Source organism: Lytechinus variegatus, chromosome 6, assembly GCF_018143015.1.
Source record: "Lytechinus variegatus isolate NC3 chromosome 6, Lvar_3.0, whole genome shotgun sequence".
In the NCBI taxonomy this organism is placed as follows: Eukaryota; Metazoa; Echinodermata; class Echinoidea; order Temnopleuroida; family Toxopneustidae; genus Lytechinus; species Lytechinus variegatus.
Genome location: NC_054745.1, coordinates 22,266,144 through 22,282,129, shown reverse-complemented (window position 1 = coordinate 22,282,129; position 15,986 = coordinate 22,266,144). Strand labels below are relative to the sequence as shown.

The window sequence follows — 15,986 nt, the reverse complement described above, 5'->3', positions numbered from 1 at the left end:
GAAGTGGGGTCGTACTAAACCAAATAAGGTAAAGCCGACGACCGAAGGAACCGTAACAATAAAACATTCCTGTACTTGTTTAGGGGTTCATTTCAGGGAATATTTGCCAAGAGTATCGTTTTGTTTCCAATACTTGTTAAGGGTTGGGTTTCACACGCCAATACTTGTTAAGGGGTGCATTTTCAGAACATGGAAATTACGTGTTTAGGGTGCTTTTCGAGACCCCTTGGTCGCGCATGGTATCCACTCGTGAATGGAAGTGCCCCCCCCCCCCCCCGGTGCAATATACACCTAGCAGTTTGTAAAAAGTTTAAACTAAAGCTCAGTAAAAAAAATAATTGCATAACTGGCCTGTAGCCTATATGTTTAAGAGCTTCATAGCCTTATCATATTCTGTCAATTTTTTGTTACAATATTATTGTCCTAGATTTGTATTAGTTTGTTTCATTGTCATCAGTACCTTAAATGTTTTTCTTTTTCTTCTTTTTTCGGGGGGGGGGTTCATAATCTAATTTAGATACGATTTATACAGATTTAATTCAAGATACCTTTTTTGTGAAAATTCAATAAATAAGAAAATAGTATAATTACAAACAAAGAATGGAAGAAGCAAAATAAGAGATCGCCAGAGAAAACCATGCTATAAATATTTTTAGATGATTTATATAGAAAGTATGATAAATTGTGAATAAATAGGGAATAACCCCCTTGTTTAAAGAGGTCAAAAATTATCTTTATAGATAATTATCATAACCTGAATGAAGGGTATTTTATTTTAGCATGTCTGAAAGAAGTTGGTAGTAAGTATTAAGGAAAAGTTATTAAAGTGGGATTCTAATAAGAGACATGATCCGGGACATGATACCATCAGACAAAAATGGATGTATTTTTGAACATTAAAAACCTATTGAAGATTCATGAGAGGTTGAGTCCTAGATTTGTTACCCGTCATTAAGTCCCTTTTATTGTTTACTTGCTTAGGAATTTTCTACCCTTTTATCTTTCTCTCGATCTTGCATTCCCCACCTCCTGTACTTTTTCACTTTCACTTCTTACTCTTTTATTTATTCTTATTTTATTTATTTATTCATTTATATTTTTTTAGTTTGGGATGGTCTTTTCACCCCCCACATTTTCTACCCTATTACTATCTAGCTTTGCTCTGGACTCTCCTTTTCTTTCTAGCATTCACCTGTGCCTTGTTTTATTTTCTTATAAAATCCCCCCCCCCTCCCCCTTTCTCTCTCTCTCTCCCCCTTTCTCTCTATCTATATTGTATAATGCTTCTTGTTGATATTTACTTTTCATTGCTTTATTATGACTATTGTTTTGTTTGGTAAAACTTAAATGTATCACCTTTGAAGATGTTATGTTGCATATTCACCTTGAATGCAGATATCCAATAAAATCAATCAATCAATCTCAGTCTCCTGATCATAATTAACCACATGTTCAATCCTGAAACTCTATAAAACTATGAAAATATGCAAAAATAAAATTTCTCAATATGCTGCTTAATTTATTCCTATATGACTATGACACACACACATCACAAATAGATCACAATGTATACATCTTGAATCACAGAACTCCAGTACAAAGACAAAAACAATGTATAGATTACATGTACCTGTCTGTGTTGGATGAAATGCAATAAATAGGAAATATTACAGCAACAAAGCCCTAAATTGAGAATCTTCATGTAAACTAGCATTTGTTGTTGCAAAATCTGTCCATCTTACAGGCCCATAAGTCAGTGCTAACATTTGATTCCTCAAATATATATATTTTTTTAATCAATCACTGAATGACAACGGCCAATTAAGATGAATGCGATATGTATGTTTTGTTAAAAAACATCTACCATATCCAAATGAAAATTATTTAGTCATATATTCTCTCCATCGTTTCTGATATGCCACACTTTTGTGTTCTCAGGCCCAGATCAAATGTTGTGTAATTAACTTAAGAACAGAACAATGAAATAATACTTTGGACAAATGCAGATAAAATCTACCAGATTTTCAAAATATTGCTCAAATATTTTTTTAAAGAGCTCGTACATATATGTTAACTTTTAAATATGTTCCAGTATTGTCTATATACATTAGCGGGAATGTATGTAGAATACAAATTGAATTGCACAGAACTGATAACTGAGAAAACATCTCGGCAAGTATATACACATTTGTGTGTTTTTTAAACTGAATATGATATGATTATCAAATTTGTGATACACTCATGTTTACATATACAGAACTTGATAAGCATACATTTCTCATGAATAAACTCAACGCATTATGAAACGTAGATCTAGGGGGGTGTTTTCACAAAATACTTATATTTCGATCAGACTAAAAATTGCTATTATTTCTTGATAGTGGTTTACAAAACACATCACAGCATTGGTCAGCTCCACCTGGGATGCGCGATACTAAGTATTGTGGCAGGGCTGTTGAAATCTCATACCTCAAAATTTTAAAAATGGTGAGGGCAGCTTAGAAAAGGCTCTATTTTAGAAATATGGCAATGGTAAGTCCTAGATGGACTATTGAAGAAATTGGATAGAGGTAGAAGTGAAATGGAGAGGCCAGAAAGTGTGAGATTAGAAAGTAGAGTATCTTTTGGAATGAGTGCAGTCCTTAAAGGAACTTTTAACAAGAAAAAAAAATTGAGAGGCTTGAGTAGTTGGAAAAGAGAGAAGGCTGGCTTGAGTCGGCTAGTAGGGTTGCACAACAGAATAATTCTGCCAATTATTAAATGTTTGAATTTGCCAGCGCCATTATCAGGCTGCGATTAATGCAAGGGAGGCTCCCCAGGGAGTGAAAATTGTGCACTTTTCGTGCGGACTGAAATGAATCCAATGACTGTGGTAACAACATGCTGTAACACACTTTGAGCCGTACTGGGGAAAGCGCTATATAAAAACTAGCTATTATTCATTCACTTTTACCGCTATCAAATTTTCTTGTCCTTCTAGAATTCAACACATAAGCTGCAAAGGAATTTCTGACATACTTCTCCATACTTGTCGTACGGGACATTATATCAACAACAAATCCTTGTCTCTTAGCTGAATGATTGAGCAATAACATTTTATTCTTTGTCAAGGATAAAGTTATAGTAGGGAGTCATGTGAAAAACAGATAATGAAAAATGTTCATGAGTGAATTAAAGGTGGAAATGCTGTGTGTCGTACGGGACTCAGAAATGTCCCGTACATCATGGGACATTTTCGTCTCTAATTCACCCATGGATGAAATTTTTTTTTGGTTTTTTTTTAAGTCCCTCGTTTGCTTGGACAGCAAGTTGATAAATGTTGTGAAAATGGCTGATTTTTCTCGAATGGAATCGCCCTTATAATGAAAATTATTAAAAATAGAAGATGTATCGTCTTTCACAAATTCAAATAACACTAGGTGATCTGTGATTTTTATACTGCTTAAAATAATATTCATAATATTAACCTTTCTGTACATATAAAAATCTCTCAAACATAAACTTTTCACTTACTAAGTTATATCTCTATAATAATAGTCTTATCAGAATTCATTCAACAGTTTTTGAAAAATTAATTTCAGTATTAATAAGCACAGCACACACTAAAAACAATGCATAATAATTAATAGAAATGGCATAAAACAGTGCATAATATGGACATGAATATATAAAAATAAAATTTCAGCGAAAGAACACATTATTGACAAGTTCTGGTTAAAAAACAAATATGCATTTATAAGAATATATATACATGTAGTTAGCAAATGAAATGAAATATAATTGGTATTACCGATCTAAAAATTGTGGTGAGGACATGCTCAATTTGTTTTTACACAGGTTTGTCATGGTCTAGTTGTTCCGACTCATGTCTTTTGAACAGTGGGTCATGGGTTCAAATCCGAACCATGGCATGTTTTCCTTCAGCAAGAAATTTATCCACACTGTGCTGCACTCAACCCAGGTGAGGTGAATGGATACATGGTAGGATTAATTCCTTGGATGCACTGAGCGCTGTACTACACCTGACTGTATCTTATACTATTACACTTTGGTATGATGTCTTTGTGAATTGTCTTTTCCTTTCGGATGTCATCCGTCACTCAAAAACTGTACAACTTTGGCAAATATTTGGCAGCTACTCGAAGCAAACCAGACAATGAGTGTTATTACTTACATACAGGTTTCAATACACTTGTTAACCAAACATATTCATTTTCATGTATTAAGACAATCAAGTGCCATTTTTCTGAAAAGTAGACACCATTTATTTCAATGGTGCAAGTAAATAAGTTACTTTAGTTGTGTCCAGTGAATATTCATAATTTGCAATAATCGAATTTTAAGTGATGATGTACGTAAGAAAATCAACGTTTCATTTAATGATATATTAATATGCATTTATGAATATCTTTATATTGCAAGTTCATTTTGAATGTGACAAAACCAATGAAAAATGAGTGACTTTAGACAGTTCAATAAGACAAACTTGCATTTCTCATTAATATTCAAACCTAGGAGAAATGGTTTACATACCGGTACATACAAATGTACCGGTAATTCATTACAATTTAATGAATATTCATACCTTTAAAGGTCAACAATTATACTTATGAATATTCATAACTACCCTCAAACCTCAATGATAGAAACATGTTCATGTAATTCTAATGAATATTCATCAATAGCTCAATCCTGAATACACTACGTCGAAGGACCTTTACACGTCAATAATTTAATTCTCTGTTTTATACAAGGTGGAATAAGACAGCTATAAATATTCAAGCACATACATGATTCAGCGCATAAGATACACATGAACATGACATCAATTTATATTTATACACAATATTAGCATAATTCCGTATGTACAAATTTGAAAATGTATAGACTCGTTTCACTGTGAATGTAAGAATTCATAGAGCGATTGTATATTTTGTAAAATTATTTCTACATCTGTGTTTTTTTAAGTGTTGGGCATCATCTGCTAATGATAATATGCATGTATGTACATATTTTTCACAAAAATATGCCAACGCCGAAATCCTGCACTTTATTTTCAAACCATTTTCAGTGACAGATCCCATGTTTAAACTCATATCAATATCGGCTCAAGCACCCATATAAATTGAAAGGAGATGTAATCTGAAAAAATCTACTTGGATAGATGGCCTCTGCGGGTCAAAGGTCAATTTTTGTTTTTAGAAATAATTTGACAATGCATTCAGTGAACTTACATTTATCATCTTGAATATAATACACTCTTTTTTCCCCTTTGGCATCAGGAAACGCATAACACGTATGCAGTGCTTTTTATTTACACATCTTTGTTACTTTCATACACATTACACACAAGCAGATCAACAACATATTTTGTGGCTAAATATAATATGATAATATACAGTATATTTATATCTTTAAAGGAAGAGGAATGCTTCAGGAATATTCTAATAAATACTTTACAAAAAGAAAACAATCTTAATATTTATGTACACAACTCTAATAATTTCCATATATGTCTACAGCATTTGAATTTAATACACATGAATACCCATGGGCAGTTGCATGATAAAAGTAAAAGAAAGACATTCAAGTTATTCAAGACAATATTTTCTAACAAAGAAACATAATCAATGCTTAAGGTACAGCTGCAAATATTCAATAAAGATTAATAATAATTACATGCAACCTTTTTTGGTAGCCTATGATAGAGGCAAAAGCTTTTGTCTTCGATTTTACAAATCTGGATGTTGTGATGCAAATTGTCAGCAATATGTATGTGGAAGACTACCTAAACACTCTGGACTTGCATTAGTTCTTGTTTTTATCGACAAATGTCCTGCAGCAGTTTTTCATTGCAAACAACATGCAGCGAATCCCAGTCCATTAAAAAAAATAAAAACTTGTGCAAGATCAGAGTGTAAAAGGTGGTGACTGTTTCAGCCAAGTTCGCAATCCTCCACATCAGACGCATCACTGACGTTTCACGTCACAGCATCACTCTAATAAAGGCAATGACAAAAGCTGCAGCCACTGCTGAGATTATATTATATATATTATCTCTCAGGATGAATTCTAATGCTTTTTTTCAATTAGTGAGATTGCTTGAGGGTAAAATTGGAAAAACATCAACTTAAAGCCTATAAAGCAGACAGAGTCTAATAACACATTGTATTTCCTTGGGAGAGTGCTTTCAGTTCTGTCACTCCAAAATTTTGGGAAAAGTCTGCTCAAGGAAATAAGAAAAGCCTCAACATTTGTCTCCTTGATATCTTTGCTGAAGAACTTTCCTTTTCTAACTCTTTCTTTAACGATTTCTAAAGTCTTGATGGTCAATACCAGCGGTTCTCAATAAGCTTTGTTGAAGTGACATATTTGTTATCAAAACCTCACAGCAGCACTATCCAACAAATGTTTAGACATACCTTGGGTTGAAGGCACCAGCCCTCTGTTGCACACAATATCGTATCCAGAATGTGGTGGTAATTCATTATCTCCCTAACGAGGGAATTATCGATGACCAAAATGACCACATTCAAATCAAATTGTACAGTACATGGTACAGGATTATGGATAACTACATTATAGATTTTGAAGCGAGCGAAGCTTGATTGATTACACATGCATTATCTAATCATCTCTTAAACTTCATGCAAACATTCTTATAAAGCATTAATATGAATTCATTTCAGCCATGCACATGCTTTCCTGTTCTAAGAAACTCAATCTATATGACTGACGGCATTGGCTTTCTGACATCTGTGTCTTATAATGCAATATTCTAATAAATTCATTAATATGGATTCATTTCAGCCATGCATACGCTTTCCTGTTCTATACAGGTCAATCTCTATGACTGATATTGCTAGACTACTAAAGACTACCCCTCTGTCATCATGGATGGCACTGCTTCATAAAGCTGAATTTCTATGACACATCTACTCGAGGCCAATGAGAATGCAGGATATTGGTAGCTTATAACAGCAGCATACTCTGATGAATTTGTGAAACAGGGTCCAGTAGCATACCATAGATGATTGCACGGTGAGTTTGCCTCTTACAACGGCTCCAGAGTGTTGTGCTTCTTCTTGCCCTTCTTGGACTTTCCCGTGGGGAGAGCTTCCAGCCGCATCGGTCGTCTCATGGGGACGTCGGAGGGACCGAGCTGGCCGTGGACGGCTGCGGCGGTCATGTCGTTGTTGGCGAGGAAATTAGGGGACGGGCCTCGCATCGGAAGGTCGGTAGCTGCGTGGGAGGAGGAAGGAACGAAAGTTAGAATGCTAGGTACCTCACAGAAAGTCTGTGCTGCATCTCTTGAGGATTTCTCTCTGAGCGTTTACAGCAACATTCCTGCATTCTCTATTCCTCATGTGAATGCTGAAATGGGCGGATAAGAAGCGTAAAATCCCTGGAAGGGATTCAAGATTTTTTTACAGGTTTGAGAAAATGTTTCTCTCACAATACTGGAAAAATACATTTCAATAAGCCTTTATTATCCTACGAGCTTCATTAAACAAATAGAGAGGGATTTTCACTGATATCTGTTAGAAGCCACTGAAATCCTTGCATCTGATTGGCTCAGAGCAATTTTGTCAATGAAAATCACTGACAATTTGCTTCATGAAACTCTCCACATGTCCCTTCTCTGATGGGTGTTTCATAAAGCTGTAAGTTATGAATGACTTTACATACGAATGGTGATCCTTTATCCCACCCTCGCACTAAATAATACATTCCTATATTACATAGGTTATGTAGATTCGAATCAGTGATAGGTCAATACGCCATCACGTGACCATAGCTGCGAGGATCGCATTTGTTATATTCTAGGTTTTGACGTCACCTCAGGGAATATACTGCGTTGTATTGTCAAATGCGGCGTTATATTCACTAAGGTGACGTCACTAGCTGCATACAAGTTGCGTAACAAGGTAGTTTATCTCAATGCACGCGCTTATGTTAACGCGTCGATTGCATGAAGAACGCGCTTGATGTATTAAAAAAAATCTATTATGACGTAGATGGATCAGAGCTGTAGCAAGAATTTCGGGTTTGAGCCAGATGATGAATGTAATTTCTGATGGCGAATCCACATATACTATATAATATAACAGATATTGCCTGGTCTATCGTTTTAATAAATAACATTTCAACTCCCCTCCGAAGCTATATTTTTCCCTCGCGCTTCGGGCAAAATATAATCCCTTGGGAAAATATAACTCCGTCGGGGAGAGGAAAAGTTATATTCAAACTCTAGGTAGGCAATATCTGTATAATATTAACTGACTTTTTTTTAATTGCACCCAAGAACATGTTCCCGTCGTGTGTAAGGTCATGCATAAAGTCATGCGTAAATTTATGAACTGCTTTATGAAAGACCCACTTGGGCACCGATGCAAGAAAGTAACCATTATGGTAACTTTGCCATCCAATGATAACTTGCATGGAATCCTTGATTTTGATTGGCTGATGAGCAGTGTTACCATGGTAGTTACCACTGGATGGCACAGTTACCATAACAGAGATGCCAAGTTCAAAGACCAGCTATGCGTGAGATTTTCTGTGAATCTGAGTGAGATCACAGACATTGTGTAAAATGTATATGGGGATAGGCTGTGATAGTTGCGTGAGACAGAGATTTGAGGGGATGAACAAGAGTCCAAAAATGCTTGAGTCTCACGCACAATGCGTGAGACTTGGTAGCTCTGCCATAATGGCAATTCTTATGCAACGGGGCCCAGAATTGATAGCCCTCTAAGAAAAAGAAAGACATTTTGCTATTTCAAGTTTAGATACATGTAGGAAAGTACACAAAAAATAAGTCTTTACCCCCCCTTCCAGAAAAAAAATACAAACAACATTAACAACACACAATTAAATACAGTTGCATAGAGAGAGATGAAGAGAATGAACTTACTTAAATTCCTGTTTGAATCTGAGTTGTTAAGAAGTTTGTTGGCCCTCTTGGGTTTGAAATAATCTATGGCAGAATCATGATTAGACTGGTTCAATTTCTGTTAGGAAGGGAAAACAAGAAACAAAGTCAAATCAATGAAACTCTAAACTTAGTAAAAGGAGTTGAGAATAATCTTAATGGCTCAACCATACCTTGCGCCTTGGGTACTCTGCCAAGTGGATTTGGCGCATTACAAATCACAAATATTATTATTATCATTATTATTATATGGTATAGACATAAACAAAATACAAATTTCACAATGCCCTTTTTAAACAGAAAATAGAGTGATATTTCCCTGCTTGGAAAGAGAGATGCTTTCAAATAAAAGCAAAGCTTTTGGGCAGAGTAAGGAATCAGGCCTTGTGGCAGAATAGAAATATTTGGCCCAACATCATTTACTTCATAACTTACACAGGAAAATTGATCATTAAAATACATATTTGATTAAATGTTATTTTTCTTTCATCATTCCATTTCATTTTTTTCAAGTTCAAGCAGGGATCTGGGTAATTTGCATCATTTTTCTGCGATAATCCTTGAAAAAAAAAAATGCTCCCATGGTCCCTCTGTCAAACATTGGCAACAATTTTCCCTGTACAGAAACCTTTCACAAACCCTATATAGGGAGCCACAGTGGAAATAAAAATACCTGTAAATATCGATCCTCCTCAGGCTCATCATAAGCGCTTGGGCCGATCCCGTTGGCGTTGGAGTACCCGTTGACCTGCGGTCGATTGTTATTTGGCATTGACCTTTCGGGTTGACCTCTCTGAGGCATAGGTTGCCGACCTCCGGGCATCACTCCTCCCGGCATGCTGGCCCCACCGGGGAGAGAGTTGGGGAGTTTTTCTCGTACGACGACGAGGTCCGGCAGCTTCCAGCTTCCATCTTCTTCATCCCACGAACACTCCGTTTTTATCTATTTAGTTAGAAATAAGAAAATGATGTGATTTATCATGACAATAGTAACAATAATGATGATAAAGATAACCATTCATTTTAGTGCAATTCCAAAAAGTGTGTAGATGCCCCCCCCCCCTCCATCTGTGACCTTCCTAAGGACCTTTCTCTCCCTCTCTCCTTCTTTTATTACCTTATCCAGGTTGTAATAATTGCAGTCTCTCCGTAGACAAGGTTGCACTTTGTCAAGGATCTGTTGTAGCATGGTGACCTGTTTCTCCTGTTTGCGTATCGTGTCCAGGTAATCGATACGCTCAAACTCAAACTCGGCATTCAAGTCGCTGATTTCACAGTCTGCTGCCCTCAACTGTGAAAAATAAAAAGTGTGTAAATGTTACCTGAATGCTATGAAACATCATATCATAATAGCTACACATATGGCACTTTTTTAGTGGATACAATGCTGCTATATATTTTTAGCCTGATTCATATCACACACAAATATCAAATATAATCATTCTACACTCCCTGGGAAGTATCTCATCACTACAAGCATTTTCGTTTTCCTTTAATAATTAATACTTTTCCTTCAACACATCCTCTATGCTGCTATAAATGTTCAGCCTGATTCATATCACACACTAACAAAGAATTCTACACTCCCTGGGGAGTATCTTATCACTACAAACGTTTTCTTGCTCCTTCTTGAGCAATTCATTTCTTAGCCTTGAACTCATCCTCAATGCTGCTAAAGATGTTGGGCATGATACCCTTGCACATACAACATACACACATTCTACACTCCCTGGGGAGTACCTCGCCACTACATACCTTTTCTTGCTCCTTCTTGAGCAATTCATTCTTAGCCTTAAGCTCATCCTCAATGTTGCTATAGATCTTCAGTCTGATTCATATCACACACACGAACAATGAATATAAACATTCTACACTCCCTGGGGAGTATCTCGCCACTACATACCTTTTCATTGTCCTTGTAGAGCAATTCATTCTCAGCCTTAAGCTCATCCTCAATGCTGCTACAGACCTTCAGTCTGATTCATATCACACACACAAAACCACAAACAATGAATATAAACATTCTACACTCCCTGGGGAGTATCTCGCCACTACATACCTTTTTTTTGCTCCTTGAGCAATTCATTCCTAGCCTTAAGCTCACCTTCACTGTTGCTATAAATCTTCAGTCTGATTCATATCACACCCAAAAACAATGAATATAAAATTCTACACTCCCTGGGGAGTATCTCGCCACTACATACCTTTTCATTGTCCTTGTAGAGCAATTCATTCTTAGCCTTAAGCTCATCCTCAATGCTGCTATAGACCTTCAGTCTGATTCATATCACACACACAAAACCACAAACAATGAATATAAACATTCTACACTCCCTGGGGAGTATCTCGTCACTACATACCTTTTTTTTGCTCCTTCTTGAGCAATTCATTCCTAGCCTTAAGCTCACCTTCACTGTTGCTATAGATCTTCAGTCTGATTCATATCACACCCACAAACAATGAATATAAACATTCTACACTCCCTGGGGAGTATCTCGCCACTACATACCTTTTCATTGTTCTTGTAGAGCAATTCATTCTTAGCCTTAAGCTCATCCTCAATGCTGCTATAGATGTTAAGTATGATGATATTGTACACACAATATATATATTTTCACATTCAGCACTCCCTGGGGAGTATCCCATCATTACATACCTTTTCTTGCCCCTTCTTGAGCAATTCATTCTTAGCCTTATGCACAAACTCAATGCTGCTACAGATATTAGGCATAATGATATTTTACATGTAACACATTCAATACTCCCTGGGGAGTACCTTACCACTACAAACCTTTTCTTGCTCCTTCTTCAGCAATTCATTCTTAGCCTTGAGCTCATCTTCAATGCTGCTATAGATGTTCAGCATGATACCATCGTCATCCATCTTGGCAATGGCCTTAGCGAGGGTTAGCTTCCTCATCTCTGCATGCTTCAACTTCTTCCTCCTCTTTTCTTTCAGACCTTCATCGGTAGCTCTCTCTCCCCCTACCATCTCATGCTCCAGGGCTTGTAATCTACCAAAGATATTTGGATATGAAAATGAAAATCCATAATTTATTGTTCGAAATAGACATGAAATGAAATACTCCGAAAATTTGCTTTGCCCAATTGATCGTGGGCCCGGCAGCCACCGTGCAGCGCCAGATCGACGAGGCTCTATCCCTTTAATTGTTGAACGCCAAACAGGGTAGCAGCAACTCCCATCTTTTAACGTCTTTTGGTCTGACGCGGCCGGGGTTTGAACCCCCGACCTCCCGGTTTTGAGACGGACGCTCTACCAACTGAGCCAACACACCGGTTCGGTGTAACATAATGTAACATAATTATCACAGAGGGAACAGAGACAATTTGGGTTATATATGAATATAGATATCTTATTTTGTTTTCATGCATTTCAGGAGTTCTCAAGAGTACAGAAGACTAAAAGTATATATTTTGGGCATTATATAATTTTTTTATTATCATCATCATTATCTTAACTACTACTATTATTATTATTAAGTAACAGCACTTTTAAAAAAATCTTAAGTTACAATTTACTCTATGAAATTGGTTTATGCAACAATACTTAATGATAACAGCTGCATATCAAGCAAAAACATAAACCCCTATAACCTCATCCCATAACCATACACCCTGAACTCACACCTAATCCTAACTCAAAGTATTTACAGATAAAGTTGAATCCATGACATTGGCTTCTGTGATAATGTTCAAAGGAGAATGCTGTGTATCAAGCACAACATATACCCTAACCTCAATTCCTAACCATAAACCCTAGTATGAAACCTAACACTATCCACCCGTTTAATGATAACATTGGATCTATAATTGGCTCCTCCATTAATGCTCCAAGAAAAATGAAAGCTGGACATAAACCAATACATACATCATGTAATTCCTAACCATAAACCTAGGGACAGTGATTTTCCGTTTCAAAAAATTGCCTTTTCCGTTTCAGAAAATCTCGAATTCCGTTTCAGCATGTCAGAAAGAAATTCCGTTTCCCCATAGACTTTGCACACACGGAAAAGTGACAATTTCGTTTACACATTGAATAGCAAAATCACACGTACACTCGCACTGGTCAAAACTTGTATCTGCTACTGTACCAACAACACAATAGAATCCATTCTAATCGAATCTATGCGGGTACATACAATATTTTTACAAAGACATTTAGCATGCATACATCCTCTCCTTTCACGTTATTAGCATTATTTCACGGTGAAATGATATTTCATCAATAATTTGGGGATTTTTTTGACATTGTTATCAGTCCGCCATCTTGGATTTTAAAACCACGATATTGTGCTATTACATCTTCAAACGTAGAGGGCAGCAACACTCGACCGTGTAGCTAGAACGATATGTAATTTGTACAGTGAAGCCCAACCCGGCCGGCCAGGTACGGGCGCGGGGTACAATCGAGTGCGCTGATGTCGAGTGCAGTCACGATGTGTGAATTGTCATGATTGTAGCGAAGTGAAATCGTGTTTTCTGGGGATTGTGGCAATTTAATATTCTCATTTTGTTGTGATTTTGGAGTAATTTCTGTTGCTATTCTGTGTGTTTTGAGGGAAAATAAGTTCTTCATGATTTCCCATTTGAAATGCCACTTTCTGTTCAAAAGACGCTTTCCGTGAAGTCCGTCTGTTTTCCGCGATCGCAGAAAAACACTGTCCCTATAAACCCCAACCTCAAACGTAATCTATAAATGTACAAATGAAACTGCTTCCTGCAAATATGTTTCAACCGTATCCCGAATATCAATCCTCACAGCATTTCGGTACAAATTGATACGCACCTCTTCATGGCCTCCTCTTGATCAAGGAAGCCTCCTCCTTGGTCCTTCCTGGGCATCTTAGGTGAGGACCGGGGTGCGGACGGTCCCTCATCTTCAGTAGCGGACGGCTGTGCTTCGGGAGGTACGCCCTCTCCCTAAAGCAAAGAAGGAAAATGAAATGATTCGGTATTATGAAGATGAGAGATATATTTCTATATCAGGTTTAATTAACAAATTGAATACTAGATGGATGTCACTTCATTCTTTATTTACTTGAGAGCAATGTGAAGTACTATTATTGTTTAAGTTCATTTATTGATTGTGTAATAATGTCTGCTTGTGTATATTTGATATTATTTGACTCCATAAAAGGCCTTTGAAGGGCTAAAAAGTTGGGGGGGGGAAGGAAATGAACGAAAAAAATTAAGTCTGCTCTAATGTCAAATTGGTTTCAATGGAAGCAGAAGAATGCTCACCTGAGTAGCAGGCTTGCCTGAAGCATCTGACCTAGCAACAGCTTCCCCATCTTGAGGAGGTTGAACTCTCTCTAACGTGATGACCTTCTGACCCCCTTCTGATGGTGACGCTTCACCTGTAAAGAACAAAAATCAACCACAAAAAATTACATTAAAACATGAATTGTTCATGGTTAAAAAAGATCAATTATATACATAGGCAGGAAAAATGCATATAGTACGTAGATTAAGCCCCTACTTGCGAGACCTTTCTTCTAAAATAATTTTTCTTTGCTTTGTGTTCCAGATGAAAGTGAGTAACGCCCTCAAATAATCGCTTGAATAGATCATCATGAAATGAATGTGGTACCTCCAAAAGGGCTACCTTATATAATTGCCCTCATAACAGTGATGCTGTCATGTTGCAATATATTTTCAATTTAACCCAATTTGACATAGAGCTTCAGGGTTTCCAGCTTTCAAAAAAAAAACAAATTCCCTGATTTTTCCCGATGAAGTTTAAAAAATTCCCTGATAATTATTTAAACCCATCCCCAGTTCCGCATGTTTTCTAAGTTGTTGCAGTAAATTACATGCATTTTCAGTATAAAAACAATAATGTAAAATTAATTAGTACTACAATAACTAGTCATTCAATGGATGTTGTTTTGATAAGCAACAAAATATAACAGAGTCTGACTGACTACCGTGCTTTCGACTTTAGTGCTCATCAAAATTCCCAGATTTTTCTCTCACTTGAGGCATTTTTGTCTGATTTGAGGTATTTTATATTTGATTCCCTGATTTTTCCCTGAGTGGAAAAAAATAAAATAATTTTCCCTGATTTCCCTGATGGGCTGGGAACCCTGGGCTTATTTCCTCAAAAACTTTCATATTCCTGTTATGTCTTCTTAATAAATCATATTTTTTAAACAGTTGACGACTCTGGATTAAGTCAAATATCCTTTTTTAATCTTTAAAGGAGAATGAAACCATTGGAACAAGATAGCTTGTGTGAAAACAGAAAAATCAAAGAAACAGATCAACAAAAGTTTGAGAAAAATCGGAAAAATAATGAGAAAGTTATGAGCATTTGAATATTGCGATCACTAATGCTATGGAGATAGCAAATTGGCAATGCGACAAAGATGTGTGAAGTCACTGATGAACAACTCTCCCCATTACTTTAGTATATATTTCACTTGAATTGCCTCTTTTATCACATCTATCCATAGATCATGTGTTCTTTCTACATGAGGGCATGTAATACATATTTTTTTAAGAATACATCATGGATAAAGAGTTTGCATCATCATAAGAAAAAGCAAAAAGAGACATTTTAAGGGTATTTTATAGTCCACCAAAGGGAAAGTTGTTCATCAGTGACATCACACATCCTTGTCACATTGCCAATGGGAGGATCTCCATAGCATTAGTGATTGCAATATTCAAATGCTCACAACTTTCTCATTATTTGTCCGATTTTTCTCAAACTTTTTTTTATTCTTATTCTTTGATTTTTCTGTTTCTACACAAGCCTATTTGTTCCAAAGGTTTCATTCCCCTTTAACAACACTTCCATCTGATTGAATGGACTTGCCTCCTTGTTCTGAGACCTGGGCTAGTTTGTTATCATAGAGGGATTTGAGCTGGTCCATATCCTGCTGAAGCTTAGCCTTAGACATCTGTTCTTGCTCATACATAGCTTTCATTTCCTCCAGCTGGGCTTGATAATCCTATGGGGGAAAATAATAATAAAAATAATATGAACATTTGTAATGCACCAGTATCCATCATAAAAAGATGCTCATGG

The 15,986-nt window shown here is 36.4% G+C and overlaps 1 protein-coding gene across 2 annotated transcripts in view; it reads right to left on the bottom strand.

The window, feature by feature from the left end:
* Nucleotides 1-6,203: 6,203 nt before the first annotated feature.
* Nucleotides 6,204-15,986, bottom strand: part of LOC121417220 (kinesin-like protein KIF17) — a 28,008-nt gene continuing 18,225 nt past the window's right edge. For both annotated transcript variants that reach the window (XM_041610847.1, XM_041610846.1), the window contains 8 exons: nt 15,774-15,909; nt 14,195-14,310; nt 13,740-13,873; nt 11,724-11,946; nt 10,050-10,223; nt 9,606-9,875; nt 8,915-9,011; nt 6,204-7,242 (listed from right to left, as the gene is read on the bottom strand). In XM_041610847.1, coding sequence (XP_041466781.1) covers nt 7,055-7,242; nt 8,915-9,011; nt 9,606-9,875; nt 10,050-10,223; nt 11,724-11,946; nt 13,740-13,873; nt 14,195-14,310; nt 15,774-15,909 — 1,338 coding nt within the window. In that variant the 3' untranslated portion in view covers nt 6,204-7,054. The remainder of the gene's footprint in view (nt 7,243-8,914; nt 9,012-9,605; nt 9,876-10,049; nt 10,224-11,723; nt 11,947-13,739; nt 13,874-14,194; nt 14,311-15,773; nt 15,910-15,986) is intronic.